General features: G+C 52.6%; 1 protein-coding gene across 1 annotated transcript; it reads left to right on the forward strand.

Moving 5' to 3' along the window:
- Positions 1-10920: 10920 nt before the first annotated feature.
- WNT9B (Wnt family member 9B) lies at positions 10921-18090 on the forward strand. The gene is made up of 3 exons (XM_077854032.1): positions 10921-11365; positions 12786-13051; positions 13859-18090. The coding sequence occupies exons 1-3, from the start codon at positions 11002-11004 to the stop codon at positions 14330-14332; spliced, it is 1104 nt and encodes a 367-aa protein (XP_077710158.1). The 5' UTR covers positions 10921-11001; the 3' UTR covers positions 14333-18090.
- The last annotated feature ends 2750 nt before the right edge of the window (positions 18091-20840 follow it).

Consider the following 20840-nt stretch of genomic DNA (forward strand, 5'->3'; position numbering starts at 1 on the left):
TGAGGAAGGTGGACAAGGTAGGAGGACTCCTGAGCTGGAATCCCCTAAGGAAGAGAGGTCCTGGTGCCTTTAGGAGTGTGTGCTTGGGTAGAAGTTGGGCTCAAGAAGAGGTGGGCCAGGTGCTGAGAGGGTGACCCCCCCACCTTGGCATCAGCATAAGCAGGGAAAGAAGCAGCCCGAGGCCCTGCTACAGTGTGAGGAGCACCAGACTTGGAATCACGGATTGAGTTCAAATCTTTCATCCAACCACTTAGTAATTGTGACTCAGGGCAAGTCAGTTAACTGTTCTTTTTTTTTTTTTTTTTTTTAACTTTATATTCATTTATTTGATAGTGAGAGCATGAGCAGGTGGAGTAGCAGAGGGAGAGGGAGGAGCAGACTCCCCACTGAGCAGGGAGCCTGAGAATGCAGGGCTCCATCTGAGGACTCTGAGATCATGACCTGAGCCGAAGGCAGCCACTCAACTGACTGAGCCGCGCAGGGGCCCCAAGTCAGTTGACTGTTCTTTTTTTCTTTTTTAATTTTATTTATTTATTCATGAGAGATGAGAGGGAGACACACACACACACACACACACACACACACACACAGGCAGAGACACAGGCAGAGGGAGAAGCAGGCTCCATGCAGGGAACCCAATGTGGGACTCGATTCTGGGTCTCCAGGATCACACCCTGGGCTGAAGGCGGTGCTAAACCACTGAGCCACCCAGGGATCCCCCTCAGTTGGCTGTTCTGACCTCAGTTTTCCCACCTATAGAATGGGCTAGCCCTCACCTTATAGAGTTGTTGTAGTTAAATAAGTGCAAATAAACGTGCTGAGATGCTATCCATCTATAAGGAGTTCAAGAAATCTAGCAATGTGGTCTTAGAGCCTCCCAAGTTAGGGGCATCTTTGGTATCACATGTTCCTTCCTCTCTTCATCTTTACCCTCGTCATTGTATAATTCAAATCCTTTCTGTGCTCAGCATTTTATGTGCATGATCCTATTTATCCACTGTGACCGCCCAGGGGGTAGGTGTTGGCGGAATTCATATAGGTGAGTGGGGAGGAGGTCAGAGGGGCCAGGTGCCTTGCCCAGAGGCTCACAGCTAGGGGCTGGCAGCACTGAAATCTGAATTCTGGCCTGTCCGAATCCAGAGCCAACCTTGTCATGTTGCCTCCTGCTGTCTCTGCCTCCCCGTGGGCAGCCCATCCTGTCACCCTCACCCTTCACCTGGTATATGGCCTAGGCATCTTTTCACGGGTTGTTTTATTTTTTTTTTATTTTAAATATTTTATTTATTTATTCATGAGGGAGAGAGAGAGAGAGAGGCAGAGACACAAGCAGAGGGAGAAGCAGGGAAGCTCCATGCAGGGAGCCTGATGGGAGACTGGATCCATTGATCAATCCCAGGTCTCTAGGATTAGGCCCTGGGCTGAAGGCGGCGCTAAACCGCTGAGTCACCAGGGCTGCCCCATTCACAAATTTTTTTTTAAAGATTTTATTTATTTATTCATGAGAGACACACAGAGAGAAGCAGAGACACAGGCAGAGGGAGAAGCAGGCTCCTCACAGGGAGCCCAAATGTGGGACTCGATCTCAGGACTCCAGGATCACACCCTGGGCTGAAGGCAGACGCTCAACCACTGAGCCACCCAGGCTGCCCTCACTGGTTGTTTTAAACTTTTGCTTTGTTACCTATTTTTTTAGTGTGCTTATGTCTTCAATTCATTTAGGCAAGGGTCTTGGGGACTTGTTGGCTGAGTCCCCCATAGTCCCTAGCATTGCCTCATGGTCCGCAGAGAATGTCTGGATGAACAGCCCTCTCCCTTTCTCTCCCCTAGAATTTTCCTCTGCCCCATTGTATTTGCTCTTCCATCTCCTACTTACACTTGACTCTCTTGAGCACACACTGCTTTGTCATGACCTGGCATCCATCAGGATAGGAATTAGAAGTAAAGTAGAAAGCAAAGACTTGCCCCCATCAGACTCCAGAAGTCAGCTACAGCTGCCTTCCATAGAAATGTTGGTGGCAGCTGAGATGCATTCTGGGGTAGGACAACTGCCTCAAGCCCAGACCCCGTCACTGGAGAGATGAAGACAGAACGGGGGAGGTGGAGAGTCTCAAAGAGCCAGAATAGGTTTAAACCACCATGTTCAGAGTACTGGAAATTCTTTTTTATTTGTTTGTTTTTGTTTGTTAAGTAAGCTCTACACTCAACATGGGGCTTGAACTCACCACCTAGAGATCGTGAGTCACATGCTTGACCCACTGAGCCAGCCAGGCGCCCCCAGAGTCCTGGAAATTCTAAAGAGACTGGTTTCAGGGCAAGAGCAGAGAAAGCCTGCTTTCTTGATAGTTACATTTGTTTTAAGGCCAGGCCAGGCCAGAATTCAAGAATTTTTGAATTTTAGAAAGATAATTTCATGCATATACTAAATCCAGAGCAGCATCCCATCATCAGACACTTTATTATTTTTGCAGAAAAAGGATCTACATATTGGGATAAAGGCAGATCATAAATATTTTCATTTTGGTTCAGGTCAGGACTTGCTGTCATATGAATGCATCCTAACTGCATAAAATTTTTTTAGTCGTCCGAGCTTCCTAGAGTTGGAATTGGGGTGAGATTTGTGAACCTGTGGTAAACTTTCAGCACCCGTCACCACTAGAGGTTGTGCAAGCTGAGTTTTAAAGACAGGCTTTTGGGCTAAGGGCTTGTCTGGTCTTCCCTGGGTGTCCAAGGGAAACTTCAGGTGTCTGGCATGGCTTGTCCCCAGGAACTGAGGTCCAGACGGAACAGATCTGGCTCCCCAGTCTCCACAGGGACTGAGCCGTGGGCCGGTGGAGTCACTGGGCGGCTGATCTGGTACTGGGGAGAGCACGGCCAGGGATCAGAGTCTGAGGGCCCGGAGGGTGTGGCCAAAGGCAGGTTTCCCCAGAGCCACGCCCCTCCAGCCTTCAGGGCCCAGCTCGGGAAGATTGGGGGGGGGGTGTTGGGTGGCCCCTGCAGCTAGAAGTGAGACAGCAGGGAGGCCAGGTGTGTGGGAACGGGGGGGTGGGGGAGACTGAGGGACTGCCTGGAACATACTCTCCAGCTGGGGTTGGACATCTGAGGGATTTATGCAGCCAGCGGGTATCTGAGGAGCACCTGTTTGGGGTGGAGGATCTGAGCTGGGAATGGGGGACCTCAGGGTCTGAGAAACCAGGACCTCTGCAGAGGGGCTTACAGGCTACTTGGAGAGTCTGTCTGTGCAGCTGTGAGGAGGAAGAAAAAAGTGTCAACCACGTAGAACTATGGATGTTATATCTGTAAAAGTGAGAGAACACAAAGAAAGAGGATGGTTAGAGAGAGATGGGACTGGCAAGCAAGTAGGGCTTCCTGGAGGAGGCAGATAAGCATCAGAGCACATTAGAGCTGGATGGGGCCTCAGAATCACCTTTCTCATTCTTTGCATTTTAAGTCAAATGTTGAAAAAGGTTGTGGCCATAAAAGAGTCCAGGGGATCCCCAAGGGCTTTGGGACTGGGAGAGGCATCCCAGGCAGGGATTATAGCATGAAGGAAGGCATGAACTGGACTAGGGGAGCCATGAACTGGACTGACAGGAGGATGAGGAAAAGACTGCCCGAGGGAAGGACCCTCTGCTACAGCCCTGGCTGGCTCTGAGTCCAGGACAGTCCAAGGTGGGAAGTTGTTCTGGTCCTGCTCTGGGGACCCTGCTCTATTCCCAGGGGAGCCCCTTACCACTACCTCCCTTAGGGCAGTCCTGACTACTCAGGTTTTCCCTAGGCACATTCAGGATGTGGCTCCTTCACCAGATTAGGAGGTTCCTGCTGTCCTTGGAGCCGAGAGAAGAGGTGAGGGGGTGTGGACCATCTTTGGGCCCTGCAGGAGGACAAATGGAACCAGCAGGTTGGGACATCTCTGTCCTGAGCAGCCGCCAATGGTGAAACTACCGTCATCACACAGGGATCACACACAGGGCATCCTCCCTGGAGCCTGGCTCTTCCAGGGCCCCCAGCTCTGCCTAAGCCTGCCTGCCCATCTGTGGGGAAGAGGGTGACCACTGAGCAGCCTGCCAAGCTGATTAGTTGGTTAACTTATTGTGCTTCAATAACTTGGTCAAAGTTATCCAGCCTAGGAGCCAGGGTTTCAAGGTTGGGGCAGAACTGGATGAGCGTGTTGCCTACCATGAGAAGAGACATCCTCAGAGACTACTACTAGCCTTTTCCTACAGTCCCCACCCATGTCTCCTAAACTGCTCCTCCCCTGGGTCGGGGCTGGGCCTGTGAAACCAAGAAGCTGGGGAAGCTTATCTTAAAGCTCTTAGGCTCCCTTTTCTCTACCCCTCCCTCTCCTTGCCCTAGGCTTCTCCTTTCTTCTTCGTTATCCCAGACCCTCTCCTGTGATCTGCCTTCTCTCTAGCAAAGTATGTTCTCAGGCACTGGCATTGTATCAGACGCTCACACTTTAGTATGAATAGGCAAGCCACTTCTCTAAACCTTATTTCTGATTTTAGCCAAAAAGAAACTGAGTTTTAGACCAGGAAAAAGTAGTCTCTTAAAGAAAGCATACTTCTCTCCCTTTAGCTGCTCAGGGGCCCAGAGGAGTCCTGACCAGATTGCTTTCCTTTCATACCTACCTGTCTTGTATTCCTTTCATCCTAAACATTTGGGGTGGTGGTGGCTAATTTTGCTTCCCTGAAGTGTTATGTTGAAGCTAAAAGCAGAAAATTCTAGCCTTGACAGAAACAATCAGGAGACTCAGGGCACAGTCCTAAGCCTGCCATTAACTCAGTGGGTCACCTTGGAACGTAAATATTACATGAACTCCCAGGGCAGGCGATAGGTCAAAGCAGAGACCTAAACACTTGGCAAATCCCTTGCCTTCCGGTCTGCCCCCAGAAGCCTCTGGAATATCTTCCAGGAGCCATCAGGGCAAAACCTCTAGACTGGGTGATCTTGAAGGGCTTCTCCAGCCTTAAAATATATGATTTAAATGGTGTGCATGTGGGCCCAGCAAGGGAGCTGGGGGAGCTGTTCCTAATCTCAGGCCTGTAGAGGTGAGGGAACCCTCTGCCCATGGGGATCCTCCTTGGCCACCGTGGCACCAGATCCATGCATGCCAGGGATGAAGCCTTCCCCTCCTTGGCTTCTGCTGGGCCTGAGTGGAGAGGGAGAGAGACAGGAAGGAGGAGGGGGAAGCATTTCCTCCGCAGATGTTGCACTGGCCAAGCCAAGCTCAAAATACCCGAGATTGTTGAGATGCAAAGCATGCTTGCCATGCGGGCTGCTTGCTGCCCACTTAGCTGTGAGCACACATCTCCCCCATGCCATCCTCAGCGGGCAGCCTGGTGTGCGGCTGCAGAACAGGAAGTGGAGCTGTTTTTGGAGAGACAAAGCCCGCAGCTGGGCCGGGCTCTGTTCTCTCCGAGCCAGGGCTGTGCTGGGGTGGGGGACGAGGCTCTGGGAATGAGCTCTAGTGGGAAGGTGACCAGATTTGGTTCTCAAGCTGGGTTCCTGGAGTCCTGACATAAGAGTTGGGAAGGAAAAGGAGGGTGGATCCAGGAGGGGTTGAGGGGGACCCTGACAGGGAAAGAGTGAGCTTTTGTGTCTTTCACTCTTCTGTGGGTAGCCCTGGGATGAAGCTGACCCTTGATAAAGTCACTTAGATATCTATATTTAAGTGAATGGGTGAGTGTTACGGAGCTTGTTGGAGTAGAGGTAGGATGTGGCAACTGGTGACTTGACCAGGCTGTTCATTAAGGACATGTTCTTGGAGGATGCATGAGGGCGACCCCAAATCCAGAAGAGGAGAAAGAAGTCTGAAGGATGGAGGAATTGTGTGGTGCTCAGCAACATAAACTTGGGGCCTCTTAGCATGACAGAAAGAAGGGAGAGAGGCTTGGAGTGGATATTGAGGGTACCCCCTCTCTGCAGGACAGTCAGAGCCAAATGCCCTCTCTTCCTGGGCCAGGCACTGCCCTCAGCAATCTCCCTACTGGGAAGACCTGGTGGTGGAGAGCACAGTGTGGGGGTGGGGAGTGTGTGTGGATGTGGGTGGGTGTGTGGATGTGTGTGGGTGTGTGTGTGTAGGGGGATTTAGTGAGGGCTGTGAGGTGCGCTGAGATGTTTGAGATGAAATCACAAAGGGAACACTTACCATGCAAATGGCCCTGCTGCGGAAGCCTCTTATCAGGAGCATCTAATGGGGTTTTGCAGGGCCAAGGCCAATGCTCCAGGCAGGGCAAGGCTTTCCTGGTTCCCAGGTAGCTGCCCACAGTTGGCATGGTCCCTGGTGCCAGGCACAGCTCCTGGCCCCTCCAGCTAAGGGTCTAGACAGGCTGGCATTACCTGGTGCCCTGGGAACCGCCAGCCTTGTCCTACACCACTCACCCACATCCTGGGGGTGGCCTCCTCTGGAATCATCAGAACCTCTCAAGCAGAAAGAAGGGTGGGGGTAGGGGTGGAAGAACAGAGCCTGGGGCGCCCCCAACTGATGGGAAATGTGCTGCACCTGCCAGGTCTTCTCTGACTAGCCAGGAGTGCTCCTTGGGACCGTTCTCTTGCCTCCTCCCCACTCCCCAGGCCTCTTACTACAGGCAGGATGGGACTGGCCAAGGTCAGGTTCTCACCCAGATGGAGCTAAGAGATCTGACCCCTGAGAAGCTCCTGATTGCTCCACTCGGAGTTGGGCTGGTTCAAAGCTCTCTTCTGCTTCTTGGGGCCTTGGGAGAGTCTGGAGTACTACCGAATCCAACCAAGTTCCTTCTAGTCTAGAAGCTCCTTGAGGGCAGGAGCACGTCCCAGCAGCCAGCATGGTGCCTGGCATATAGTGAGTGCTCAAGAATGACGCTTACCTGGAGCTCACTATGTGTCAGGCACTGTTCTAAGATCTGTACAAATGTTAACTCGTTTAATCCTCCTGATAGCCCTGTGAGGTAGATATGGTGGTTGGTTATCTGCATTTTATAAATGAGGCCCAGAGAGAGAGGTGAAGTGCATTGCCCAAATTGGCACAATTGGCAAGAGGCAGGAGTGGGATTTGAACCCAGGGAGCCTGGTCCCGTTACACTCTCCCTCTAGTCAATGTGTATTTGTTAGACAGAATGAGCTCAGGGGGAGAGTGGACATTCCCAGGATCACCAATGAGTGAGGGCAGACCTGAGACCAGACTATCCAGGCCATAACGGCTTTGCGGGCCTGAGGTCCTTGGGTCCCATACACAAGCAAGTGGTGGTTAATTTTTCATCCTCTCTCTGGGATTTGGTGGTGACTAGGGTGCTGTTGAAGGTAAACAAAAGCAGTCTCCTGGGACACTTTCTCCAAATCCTGGGAGAACCTTCTTTTCCTTTCTTCAGGTTCATCCCAAATGGGGGAGCTTTAGCCAAACCATGGATGGGGTGAGCATTAAAGAGTAAAAGGAAGCCAGGGCAGGAAGGCCAGGAGCAGGGGTAGGAGCGTATCTGAGGTGAAGTCCTGAAGGGCATACTTGACTTTTCCTACCCTGGGAGAAGACAAGGTGACCCAGGAAACAGCTGGTGGGGGGGATGCCCTGGAGTCAAAACCAGAGACATCTTGTGGCATGGGGGTGGGTGACCTTTCTGGAGGTCAGCCTGGGGGAGTCTAACTGGAAGCAGAAATGGGAGGGACCTGCTGGGCCAAAGCAAATACAGCCAATTGGGGAGTGGCGTGGTCCCAGGCAGCTCAGGAACACTGGAGTCCAGCAGAAGCCTGAAGGAGCTCTTGTCCCAACCCCTGGAAGAGCAACTAGCAACTTCACAAAGTATTCATCCTCTGCTCTTGAGTCCAGAACACTGGCTACTCGTTTGGTTGATAGCATCCGACCTGACCACAGGGCAGTGTCTTTATTAAAATTCCAAATTTTGTCTGGATTCATGTGACTGATGAAGCTCACTTGATCTTTTACAGGTATACATCTTATCCCCAAGGGGCCCAACTCACATGTGGACAATAAGATTCTGCAGACAGGTTGGGGGTGCGGTTCTCAGGCCCAGGTGCCAGGGAACGTAGTTTCTTCAAGGAGAAGGGATCATGCCCATAGACCCTGAGAGGGATGGGAAACTGCAATGCCTAGAATCCTTCTGAGGTCCAGGAAGAAGCCTTCCCTAGTAGATGTGAGGATAGCCCATGAACACCATGTGAGGAAATAACGTGTTTTCTAAATTTGATGTCATGGAGCTATTTCCTCAAAGGAAATATGATCCCAACCACAACATAGGAAATAAATAAAAGGGAAACTCACTGGGTCCTGGAAGGTCTCCCAGCTGTCTTCCTAGGCCCTGAGGGGGCTCCTGAGGTGGTGCCAGGGAGCCTTCTCTGAGCGCAGCCCTAGGCAGACCAGGGCCCAGTGTGGCCTGAGGCCTCGATGCGGTTGGCTGCCTTTCCTGACCATTAATCGCTACTAAGTGTCATTACTGCTAATAAAATTAACCGACTTTATACTGGACTTCTGGGGCCATCAATCATAGGGTCTATTATACGAAATTAAAAAAGAATAGGGGCCAATGGATGGGAGAGAGAGTGTTTACTGAGCCTGCTAACAAGTGAGGGCTAGGGCATGCTGGTCCTTCACAGCTGTCGGAAGGTGGTGATCAGTGACAGCACCCTTAGTTAGACAGCCACGTCCAAGCCTTGACACTGTACTACAGATAGGACACTACTATAGATCTCTAAGATGAGAGCACAGCTGCACACGGAAAGACTCTAGGGCTGGGGCTGAAAATCTCCCCAAATGCTCCCCGAACCCGCTCAACTCTGCTTCTCCCTATGTATTTGGTTTATCCTCTTGGTCTCTCTGTGGGCCGGCTTCTTCTTTGTATCTCCTGAGTTACAGGCCCAACCACCCAAAGAAAGAAAGAGAGAGAAAGCAACCGTCTGCACAACTTAATTCAAATTCCAAATTCCCAGAGAGAGGACTGATTAGTCCAGCCTAAGTCATATGATCCTTATTGGTCCAATCCATAGGCCAGAGCAGCAGGGTCAAGTGGAATAAAATGGTCAACCACATGGTAACCATGTAGACCAGAAGAACCAATGGGTAGCCTACTCAACAGATGTCTGCAATTTAAAGGTTAAAGGTCTTAGTAACAAGCACTCAAAAAGTGATAGATGATATAACTTACACAACAGAGAGTATAAGACATGATGTAGCTATGAAGACATAATAATAATAGCTATATTTCTAGGAAAGGCATTGGAGGCAAGCCCTGAAGGATGTGCAGCCCCATTGGTCGAAATTCCCCATCACTCCCTGCCTTGTTCTCTCATCTGTCAATCAGCTGCTCACAAGGGAGGTTCCAGTTTCTGAAATGCAGGAGCAGTGTGAGCAGAAGTCTTCCCTCACATCAGCACCTGCTGTGGTGAGGAGAGCACTTGAGGGGCTGATTGGCTCCTGCTCCCTTTGCGCCCTTCATACTGGAAACCAGTCAGGGTGGGGCCTCCTCAGCTAGAGCTGACATCTGGACCTGCCAAGGGTCAAGCTCTAAGGGTTTCCTGTCAGGCTGCAGGGAGGGGTTTGGGTGTAGACCTGGTGGACCGGAAATTTACCCATTTGCCCCCAGATTAATGATTAACGGGTCCCTGCCCTCACCCTGTCTAGCAGGGGAGCCTAGGGCCAGGCTGGGCCAGGAGGAGCCTGATAGCATCTGTCTGTGCTTAGGGGTTTCGGAGATATGCTCCACACTGGGTTGGCTGCATCTGATGGATTTAGAATCTATGGGCACTTTCTGGGGGCACCTGGGGCCTGGCCAGAACCCACACTCTCCCCGGGGCAGTGTGGCATCCAGCCAGATGTCCTGGCCAGGTCAGGTGGCTCCAAACAGATCTGGGCCTTGGCTCCATGGGGTGTGGGCCTCTCCTGGAATAGTGTATATTCCAGCCATGCTGAGGGCCACCAGGGTACAGGATAGGAAATAGGAGAAACATCTCAGAGAACTTCTGGGGAGAGGCAAGGTGAACTCTTACAGGAGTCCCTGCCGTGCTGCTTATCTGCTGTATGGCTCAAGCCAGGCAATGCCTCTTCATAAAACTTTGTTTCCTTATCTGGACAACGGGAAGATCTGCCCAGGTTAAGGAATAAAGCATCTTGCGAGAGGAAAGAATTTTGAGAAACTCCAGCTAGCAGAAAGGTGAACGAGCATGTCCCAGGCACTGTGGATGGTACTTTCCATATAATCCTCCCAGCAGCCCCAGAAGGTAGAAAGGATCCCTCTTTGCACTTCCCAGAAGAAAAAAACTAAGCCTTCAAGGTTACACAGCTAGGAAGTAGGAGCGTGACTTCAGAATCCATGGACTTTGTATGTACTAGAACAGGAAGTCTGGAGCTGAAGGCTTGTTGGAAATTCATCCACCTATCTGTCAGTTCATCCATCCATCCATCCATCCATCCATCCATCCATCTGTACATTCACTCTTCCTTCCTTCCTTCCTTCCTTCCTCCATCCAGGTATTCCCTAAGCATCTCTTTGTAATAGGCGCTGAGTGGCTGGAAGGTTGAAGCTCTAGCTGGGAATTATGGAGACAGATTGGGTCGGCAATGGGATTATTTGGGCAGCAGTATAACAGAAGGGAGAGGGGGATGTCAGGGAAGTTGCTGAGTGTTTGCCCAACATCTCCATCTGTCTCCCTGCCCCCTCTGAGCAGCGTGGCTCTCCGCTCCAGGCAGCAGCCAATACTACCTACAGGCAGTACTTTCCAGACTTCCCCCACCATAGGAGCTACCCAAGGTATGTGGTGAATACAGATCCCCAGCTGCACTCCAGACCAATAAGATCAGAATCGCCAAATGTGGATCCTGGGCATCTATATTTTTAATAAGCACCCAGATGATTTTTATGATTGGGCAAGGTTGAGAAATAGAACAGGTGAGAAGTGTAGAGACTTTGGCACCTGGAAAACTTGGACACTAGACCTTGTTACAAGTACTTTGGTTTCCTACTCTGTAAAGTGGGCACATAACCCCATGGGGCTGGCCCGTCTCCCAGCAGGGAATAAATGAAGCTCCCAGATGGTCCCCTTCCCCTTGCTTGCCCCAGGTCCTACCTGCCCTCTTCCTCCATCAGACCCTCAGGGTCACTGTCTCACTCTCTTGCTCTCTCTAGCCTGACTGGGCGGGAGGTCCTGACCCCCTTCCCAGGGCTGGGCACCGCCACGGCCCCAGCACAGGGTGGGGCCCACCTGAAGCAGTGTGACCTGCTGAAGCTGTCCCGCCGGCAGAAGCAGCTCTGCCGGAGGGAGCCCGGCCTGGCCGAGACCCTGCAGGACGCTGCTCACCTCAGCCTGCTGGAGTGCCAGTTCCAGTTCCGACATGAGCGTTGGAACTGCAGCCTGGAGGGGAGGACAGGCCTGCTCAAGAGAGGTAGGGAGGAGGGCTGGGAGAGGAGGGCTGGAGAAAGAGAAGGGCTGGGGGTAGGAGGGCTGGAGGGAGTCAGCTTTCCTGTTCCCCTGGCCTCTGGGCCCAGGCCATGCTGCCTTTGCAAACCTAGCATGGTCCTGGTGAGAAGAGTCTTGGGTTTGGGTTCTCCCTTGGTTTGGGGGGAGGTGGTACAGAAGAGCGAAAGAAACACAGAGAAGGAGGAGGCACAGCCCATTCCTGGATCATGGAGGAGCCCACAGATGAGATGGGTGGTCCCCCAGTCCCACTCCCTCAGTCTCCAGCGCACACACAGGAACACAGGCACACACGTATGCACGCCAAACAAAGTGGAAGAGCGTATAAGGATGGAAGGCAGGCAGTAGTTGGCCAAATACCCTGAGATGGGTCAAATTCTTGTGTTCACTCATGCCCTGTGACTTTGTTCATCACACCATTGGCCCATAATTCCCCCCTTCCCTTCCATTCTCACTCCACCTTCTTCCCTCCTCCTGTATCCCTCCACACCTCATTCACTAAGCCTCTGGTGAGGCTTGCAGCGAGCCAGCCACGGTGCTGGATGCTGGAGGCACAGGGCTGAACAAGAAGATCCCGTGTGCCCCTGGAGAGCATACAGCCTCCGGGGGAGACAGGTCAGCATGTGACTCTGTCACCAAGTAGCAAGGGACTTTTACTGAAAGGCAGTGATGACATATAGAAGGAGCCAGCCCCCTTGTAGGCCAGCTGCTCTCCACAGCTGGGGAGGGTCTAGGATGGAGCTGATGCTATGCCAGGTACCCCGGAGAATAGGTCGGGTGAGCACGCCCCAAGAGTACAAGAGTAGCGATGGTCCTGGAAGGGGGTGGGATGATCCGTCTGGAACAAGTCATGCAGGAGACCCAAAGTTACTCATTAGGTCAATAGGTCATTAGGTCTACTGCACAAGTAGGTAGGAGAGAGTGACATTTAAGAGGACTTATGAAGCACAGGAAGCCCACAGAGGATCAGGGGATCAGGGGCCTCAGAAATGGGTCAGTCCATTTGCCTGCACACTGACTTGGAGTCGAGATCAGTGGTTTAGCCTCAGCTCTGCTCCTCACCAGGGGCCCGAGTCACTTGTCTTTGCACCTTAGTGTCCTCATCTGCCCACTAAAGGCAGTAACCCCTGTCCGCTGCCCTGGGAACCTGGGCATAAACTCCATAGTGCGTTTGACAGTTCCGTCTAAACCGCAGCTTGCAGCCTGAGCCTAAGGGGCAGGTGATAGGAGGCTGCCCAGGGCCATGTCCTGAGGTCCACATGATCCTTGTCTGGCTCATCACAGCGCCCCCATCATCCTCTTCTGCTCTCAGTGGGTGAAGGGCAGCCTCTGAGCCCAGTCTCCTCCTCCCTCCTGGATAACTGCCCCCCTCCCCATGCCCGGCCCAGGTTTCAAGGAGACAGCCTTCCTGTATGCAGTGTCCTCGGCCGCCCTCACCCACACGCTGGCCCGGGCCTGCAGTGCCGGGCGCATGGAGCGCTGCACCTGTGATGACTCTCCGGGCCTGGAGAGCCGGCAGGCCTGGCAGTGGGGCGTGTGCGGCGACAACCTCAAGTACAGCACCAAGTTCCTGAGCAACTTCCTGGGGCCCAAGAGAGGAAGCAAAGACCTGAGGGCACGGGTGGATGCTCACAATACCCACATGGGCATCAAGGTGAGTGTGTTGCCTGAAGGCCTCAAAGCCCTGCCCCAGCCAGGGTGCAGGAGTGGGCAGCAAGGTCAATGGGAGGCCAGCATCGGCCCTGCCCCCAACACGCACGCAGCTGTCCCAGGAAGAACCCCATTTCTTCCACCAGCATGCCACTACCAGGTGCCAGGAAGTAGGGAAGGGTCCTGGACACCACCATGGGCTAGGCAGCAGGAGAGAGCCAGGCTGGGGACTGGGCCCTCATGAGGCAGCAGCGTGTTTGGAGAAGGGTCTCCATTCCAGGGACTGGCTTTCCTGATGTCCGAGAAGCCCATGTAGTTTGAAAACTACATTGACCTTTGACCTGGTGCAACACCTCCACTTCCTCCATGTTACAGATGGAGAGACGGAGGAGGCCCAGAGGAGGGAAGGGGCTTAGCGGAGGCACACAGTAGTGGGAGGACGGGAGGGTGAAAGGTATCTAGGTCTAGTGGGATGAGAAGCTGGAAGAGGCCAGGGTTGCAAGTCTTTAGGACTGGCTTCTGTGTCCTCACTGCTGAGTTGGTATAAACCAGGGCTGCTGTGCTCAGCTTTCTACTCTGCAAGCACTCTGGGCCAAGGGAAGGAGCAGGGGCCGAGATCTGGCCCAAGGTGTGCGCATTGGCCCAGCGGAAGCATGGCCTTGAGCTAATTTGCACCAAAGTGGCACATGGGTTAGCTTGGGTCCTATTTGCCCCCTTCTGGTGTCTCTTGCCCATCCTGCTACCACATCCTGCCATGGTCTATGCTCTGGGGATGGGCCCCTGACCACACCTGCATTTTCTCTCCTCGCAGGCAGTGAAGAGTGGCCTCAGGACCACATGTAAGTGCCACGGTGTTTCAGGCTCCTGCGCCGTGCGCACCTGCTGGAAGCAGCTCTCCCCGTTCCGAGAGACAGGCCAGGCACTAAAGCTGCGCTATGACTCAGCTGTCAAGGTGTCCAGTGCTACCAACGAGGCCTTGGGCCGCCTGGAGCTGTGGGCACCTGTCCGGCCTGGCAGCCCCGCCAAAGGCCTGGCCCCACGGCCTGGGGACCTGGTCTACATGGAAGACTCGCCCAGTTTCTGCCGGCCCAGCAAGTACTCGCCAGGCACAGCGGGCAGGGTGTGTTCTCGGGAGGCCAGCTGCAGCAGCCTGTGCTGCGGGCGGGGCTATGACACCCAGAGCCGCCTGGTGGCCTTCTCCTGCCACTGCCAGGTGCAGTGGTGTTGCTACGTTGAGTGCCAGCAGTGCGTGCAGGAGGAGCTCGTGTATACCTGCAAGCACTAGGCCTGCTGCCTGGTGTGCCAGGGGGCACTGCCAGGACCCCGCAGTGCTCGGCCACCTTGAGGCCCCTCCAGGCAGGAACACACAGCATGCACGCACTCACCGACATACGAGCCAGTGTGCACGCACTCCTCTCTCCACCAGGCCTCAGCAGCCTTTCCGTCCCTCTACACTCAGCAGAGAGAGGTTCAGAGGGATCAGAACTGAGAGTCCCCAGCCTTGTTGGAGCAGGAAAACAGAGTAGGAAAGGATGTGGGGGGAATAAGGGAGACCAAGAGGAGGATAGGACTGAGGGTTTTTTGGGGGGCAGTGGGCGGGGAGGGACATCCTGCTATCTCAATTCTTCGGGTTAGTGGCCTAGAGCCAGTAAGACGCTGGGAGGTGAGCCTATGAGCCAGCAGGGCACTGGGAGGCAGTGTCAGCTGGACGCAAAGGCTGGAGCCTGAGCCTGACAGGGATGGGTCAATCCCTGTCTGCTCAGGTCACAGTGAGCCCTGGGGGCCGCACAACCCCACCCCCCGTGGCTTTGCTGTGCTAGTGGGAGGGAGAAAGGCTAGGTAGTAGGAGCTGTTTGTTTGCAGAAAGGAAAGCATTCTGGGCTTGAGTGGAACCAAGTCAGATCCGTGCCCTGGAGCCCTGTGTCCTTGGTTTGGTGTTTAAAATACTCACGGAGGCCTCATTCTTTCCTTGAGAGCTGCATTAGCCATACCCGCCCAGCCCTGCTCCGTAAGAGCACCAGTGGATGCGAGGTGGTAGGGAGAGCCGGTCCCCAGGTGGGGCGCAGATAGTGCACGGAGGCTGCACAGAGAGACAGTGACCCATCCCTGTTTTCTGGATGTGGAACCTTTACTCTCAGCCCAGGAGAGAGTGACAGCCTTTGGTTCAAGGCAGGGACGCCGGGAGCTCAGTTTCTCATCTTCCCTGCAGGCCTGGTATGGTCAGGTCCCTGTGGTGGTGGTCCACCTGTGCCGTGAGGCCCCAACACAGCTGACATTCATGACACAGAAGAGGTCTGATTCTGGTTACATTTCTCCTCTTATAGCTACTCATCTAATTAAGGTTTTACCCTGGAGTTACAGGCGTGGGAAAGTCTTTGCTAAGCCTGGCTCCTTGGGGGCCCCCTTCACTTACGAATAGCCCCCACTTTGGCTCTTACCTGAGGAATAGACGTGACTTTGCTAATTTCCTCTGATCCTGTGGACATTTCCAGTGCTACCTACCAAGGCCCTGTGTGGGAGAAAGAGGAAGTAACTGGTATACACACACACACACACACACACACACACACACACACGTGCTCCTTGGACCTGCCAGGTTGAGGGTTCACATTTTAGCAGCACACCCTCTCTGGTTCAGAACCAAGTCCTTGCAGGGGTCACTCTGCTGGAAGCAGAGTGTTTCCCCAGAGCAGGGCCCAGTGCCAGCCAGGAGGAAGTGGCCTCCTTCGGGAAACCCTCGGCTGCTTTGCCGGCCCTGCCGCGCCCTCTGTCAGCTTCCTCTGAACCCAGAGTTGCTGAACCTCTGCTCAACAGAAATTTCAGAATTGGCTGTCTGCTCAGAAACAACCAGTGCAAGCCCAGGAAGAAGCCCTGGGCTCCCTGGGACCTCCAAGGGCGAGGAGCTGTCCTGGCTGGGGTGGGTCAGGGCAGCTCATGAGATGCTGGAAGGATCTCTGGCTACAGAAGTTCTGATGAGAAGCCAAACTTACCTGAGATGCCCTCAATGGACTGACCCTGCTGACCCAGGTAGCCAGCCCACATCTTGTCAAGAAGAGCAAAAAAGGAGAGTGGGCTGGTTTTATAGTTTCTTCCACTCCCCGCCCCCCCACCGCATAGAGACTTTTTCTTTGCCAGCCCAATCCATCTGAGGCCCCAACTCTGCCTCTACCTTGCCCCAGCCCTCGGCATAAGGGACCAGAGGCCTCCCTGGCAGGAAAAAGGGACCTGATCCACCCACACGCCATCTGCATCCCCAGCTCCATGCCTGGCAGTGTTGGGGTTGCAAGAGGATAAAGGCAGACTCTGAGGGACTGAGGCCATGGTGGGCCACCAACCCCAACAACCTAGGCCAATGACACGAGGTGTGGGCTCTGAGAGTGCCTCGGCCTGTGGGGGAGGTCCTCCCTGCCTAGCCTTTTCTCTCCTTCCTTGCTCCATCTCTTTCTATTCCGGGTGCCCCCAAAGGTCCACATCAACCCTGCTGGGGCCCCTCACTCTACAGCTTTAAGGGAAATGCTCACAGGGTATATTTTTGGTCTACCTCACATATATAATTTTTAGGGCAAAAGAAAATAATTTATATAGCTAAGATATATGAGAAAATATTTATGTATAATATTTATATAGTTTCTATATTTCATGGGCAGCACCTGCGGGGGCTGTGTGTTCTGTCAGAAGCCAGCTGTCTGGGGAGACACAGCTTGGCCAGACCCGGGGGTCACCCCTGAGCTGCTCACCAGGGGGCTGGGGTGTCTCACAGGTTCTTGCAACCAGCCTCTCTTGGCGCTGATGAGAACACTTCTCCTCTGTGCATGAGGCCTGCTGGGCTTGATCCAGACTGTCCTTGTGGAGGTTTTGTAAATTCTCTGTTCTTCTGGGTCCCAGGCCCCCTCTTCTGCTCTAGCAAAACTATCTTGCTCATAATAATAATGACAACAAAGATGCCCACTCTTTGCATTTGTAAAGCACTTTCGGTTTTCAGAAACTCTTGTCCCTTGAATCCCGTTTGATTTCCCTTTATCCCCAGAAGAGTGTGTGTGTGTGTGTGTGTGTGTGTCGCGTGCATGCGTGTTGTGGGGGAGGGGCTCATGCCCAGTTTACAGATGTGGCCCAGAGAGGGAGGGATGTCCCCAAAGTCACACTGAGGAGGTCCATCCAAGGAGTATGGAAATTCTGCATGGGCCGCTCGCTATGGGAGCGGACTTGCCCTGAGCCGATGGAGCCCAGGGAAGTGGCTGTGTCTCTGGCTGTGCGTGACCCTGGCCTTTCGGATCTGGATAGCACGTCAGCATTTTTCCAAGCAGAGTCCTGTGTCTCAGGAGCTGGGAAATGCCTGAGAGGCCTGGAGAGACAAGGACCTCGTGGAAGCCACTTGGGGGCTGCAGGAGAGGATTGGGCAACTACATCACACGGCCCCTCCCAGCCTGCAGATGGGTTTCATCTCATTTGCTCTCATTTGTGTTTTTCTCTTAAAAATGAATTGCTTTCCATTGGATTTCTGACTTGCCTTCTAAAATCAGTCATGCTGGCAAACGGAGCTTGTCTTCCCACCTTGCCACAGTCAGCTACAGGGAGGGAGCCCTGTTAGGCCGTGTGAAGGGTCCCCAGTTTGTCAAGTGCCCCCACCTCAGTCCGCCTCACTCCTGGATGTTCCTGCCTGGCTCTCGTGAGCACATCGTGTACCTCCCCCTGTCCAGATAAGCCCAGTGTCCCTGTGTCCTTCATGACCTGGCAGACAGGCCCACAAACAGACCCATGCCAGCCCCGAAGATTATTTCTTATTTCCAGAGTTTCCTCTCTCAACAGCCATGAACTTCAAGTGTTTTTTGTCTCAGCACGTTTTGGAATTCCAGTGGGAGCTATCATATATCAAGTACCTGTTATGTCCATCCATTCAATCAGTGATGACTTAGGAAGCCCGGGCTGAACTCCAGGCACCTCTCTGGGTACTGGGGTACAGCAGTGGGCAAAATCAAGTCCCTGACTCACAGGGCTGACACTCTAGTGGGGGAGAGACACAATAAACCAATAAATTCTGTATCAGTTGTTTGTACTCTGTCTTGATTTGTTGCAATAACCCTGCATGTTGGACACAACCAGTGAAGGCTCTCGAATGCCGCTAGGAAACAAAGACATCAGGATTTGAGCACAGATCTTCTGGCCTTCAAAGTATGGCTAGTTCCCTCTCTGGACTGCTGCTTCCTCTCATCTATAGACAGGGCAGGAATGGATCACTGCCTTTAATGGATCCTGGGTAAATGGAGGCCTAGGGGAAGGAGGTAACCCATCTGAGGTTACATGCTAAGTCAGACCAGCTGGAGCCTGGGTCCGCTCCTCGAGTTGATAAGTGTTTCTAGCATCCTCATCCCGTGGCCAGCATGCAGGTTGGGGTGGAGGCAAGATAATGCAAAGCAGGAGCCTTTAGGGATTTAGGGCCAAATAGGAGAAATGAGAAGCACTGCTGTGATGGTTTGTGCCCTTTGACAAGTCAGCCCCAGAGTTCCTTCTCTGGCCTTACTGCCTTCCCAGCATGCTTAGGGAAGTGCATCCCCTTTACCAGCATGGCTCCTGGAGGTGTGATTGGGAAGGAGGCCCCTTATTGAACAGAGAGCGGCAGAGAGGGCTTGGCAGCTGCCCTGCCCTAGCTCTCCAGCCCAGGTCCCCGGAGAGGGAGGCAGAGGGTAGTCCAGTCCAATCGTGAGGGCACCTATGTAATTCCACCGGCAAGCCTGCCCTAACGTGTTCCTCAGGCCTGGGGGTCAGTTGGTTCTGAGCAGTGACTGAAGAGTCCACGCAGCGGGCTCCGGTGTTCCAAGGGACTTCTTACCTGCTCTCACTTGAACTTCACAAGGCAGGCACTTTTCTTCCCTTTTAACAGATAGGGGAACTGAGGCACAAAATGTTTAAAAAACTCACTGAAGGCCAAATATCGCATAACCTGGGTCTTTGCCTCCAAACCCCAAATTCTTTCTACTCTACATGGCCTTTGGCCTCCCTCCATCTACTCCTGTCCATAAATCTGTTCCCTAACAGGCCCTGGGGCCTCTCTACCCTCAGCTGTTCAGTGAGAGGATCTCTTCCTGGGGATCAGTGCTTGCTGACACAATCACTGCGTGGGTACTTCATCTATGGCATATCCCTTTTTATTTATCTTATTTATTTTTTATTTAAAAAATATTTATTCATTTGAGAGAGAGAGAAAGAATGAGCAAAGGGGAGAGGCAGACGGAGAGGGAGAAGCAGAAGCAGACTCTCCACTGAGCAGGGAGCCTGCTTTGGGGCTTGATCCCAGAAACTTGGGATCAGGACCTGGGTGGAAGGCAGACACTTAACCATCTGAGCCACCCAGGAGCCTGTCTTCCTTTTTAAAGGCATTTAGCCACAAGTGCTCTTTCTCTTTTCCTTTCTATACATACATGTTTATCTTGTTGAACCATTTGTGAGAACATTACAGACACCAGGGCGCTTAAATACTTTATTACATGTCTCCTAAGAACAAGAGCATTCTCCAAAAGCACCACAAGGCCATCATCACATCCAAGACACAATATTATCTACAAACACTCTATTCAAACTTCTGTTGTTGTCCTTCAAAATGTCCTTTCCAACTTTTTTTTTCCTGATCCAGGATCCACTTGAGGATCAGGTCTTGCGTATTGTCATGCCTCTCCAAGCCCCCTGTGATCTAGGATAGTCTCCTGCTTTTGTTTTCATGCCTTTGATATTTTATTTTTTAAAAAGATTTTATTTATTTATTTATTCATGAGAAATACACACACAGAGAGCAGAGACATAGGCAGAAGGAGAAGCAGGCTCCTGTGGGGCCCGATGCAGGACTTGATCCCAGGACCCTGGGATCATGATCTGAGCCAAAGGCAGATGCTCATCCACTGACCCACCCAGGTGCCCCATGCCTTTGACATTTTAAAGTTCAGGCCAGATGTCTTGCAGAATGTCTCTCAATTGAGATTTTTTTTTTTTCCTGATTGTTTCCTTATGACTAGATTCTGGTTGGACATTTTGGCCAGAATTCTCTTCGGGTGACAGGCGCCCTGCTCCATGCATGCCATCAAGAGCCATGGGATGTTGGTTTGTCAACATCGCCAGTGATGCAGAATCTCATCACTTGGTTCAGGTGGTTTCCACCATATCTTTCTGACGTGAAGTGGCCATTTCCACTTGGTGATTCATGATTCGTCTGCGGAGTGATGTTTTGAGACTATGGGACTCTCTGGTTGCTCAATAAGCATTTTACCCAAAACCTCCAGCATCCACTGATGTCCTTGCCTGAACTGATCACAAATGATGGTTTTCTAATTTCATCATTCCCTGCCTAGTTTTTAGTTGGCATTCTTCTATACCGAAGAGCTTTCCCTTCTTCCTTATCTCCATGGTATTCCTTTTAATCTTCACAATCCACCTTACAGGGTAAGAATTGTTACCCTTTTTCTTTTTTTTTTAACAGATTCTATTTATTTGAGGGAGGGACAGAGCACGAGAAGAGGGAGAGGGAGAAGCAGACTCCCTGCAGAGCAGGGAGCCAAACCGGGGCTTGATTCCAGGCCCCTGAGCTGGTCAGACACTTAACCAATGGAGGGAGCCATCCAGGTGCCCCAAGAATTGTTATCTCCATTTTACAGATGAGGGAATGGAGGTTCGGGGGAGTTTCAGTCATTGGCTGAGTGGGTGGCAGAGCCAGGATTCAAACTCAGGCCTTTCTCACATCTGAGCTCTCACCCGCTGCCTTCGGAATCTTCCCAGATTTCTGGGTGTCTTCTCTGATGACTCAGCTC

This window comes from Canis aureus, chromosome 16, assembly GCF_053574225.1.
Source record: "Canis aureus isolate CA01 chromosome 16, VMU_Caureus_v.1.0, whole genome shotgun sequence".
NCBI classification, from domain to species: domain Eukaryota; kingdom Metazoa; phylum Chordata; class Mammalia; order Carnivora; family Canidae; genus Canis; species Canis aureus.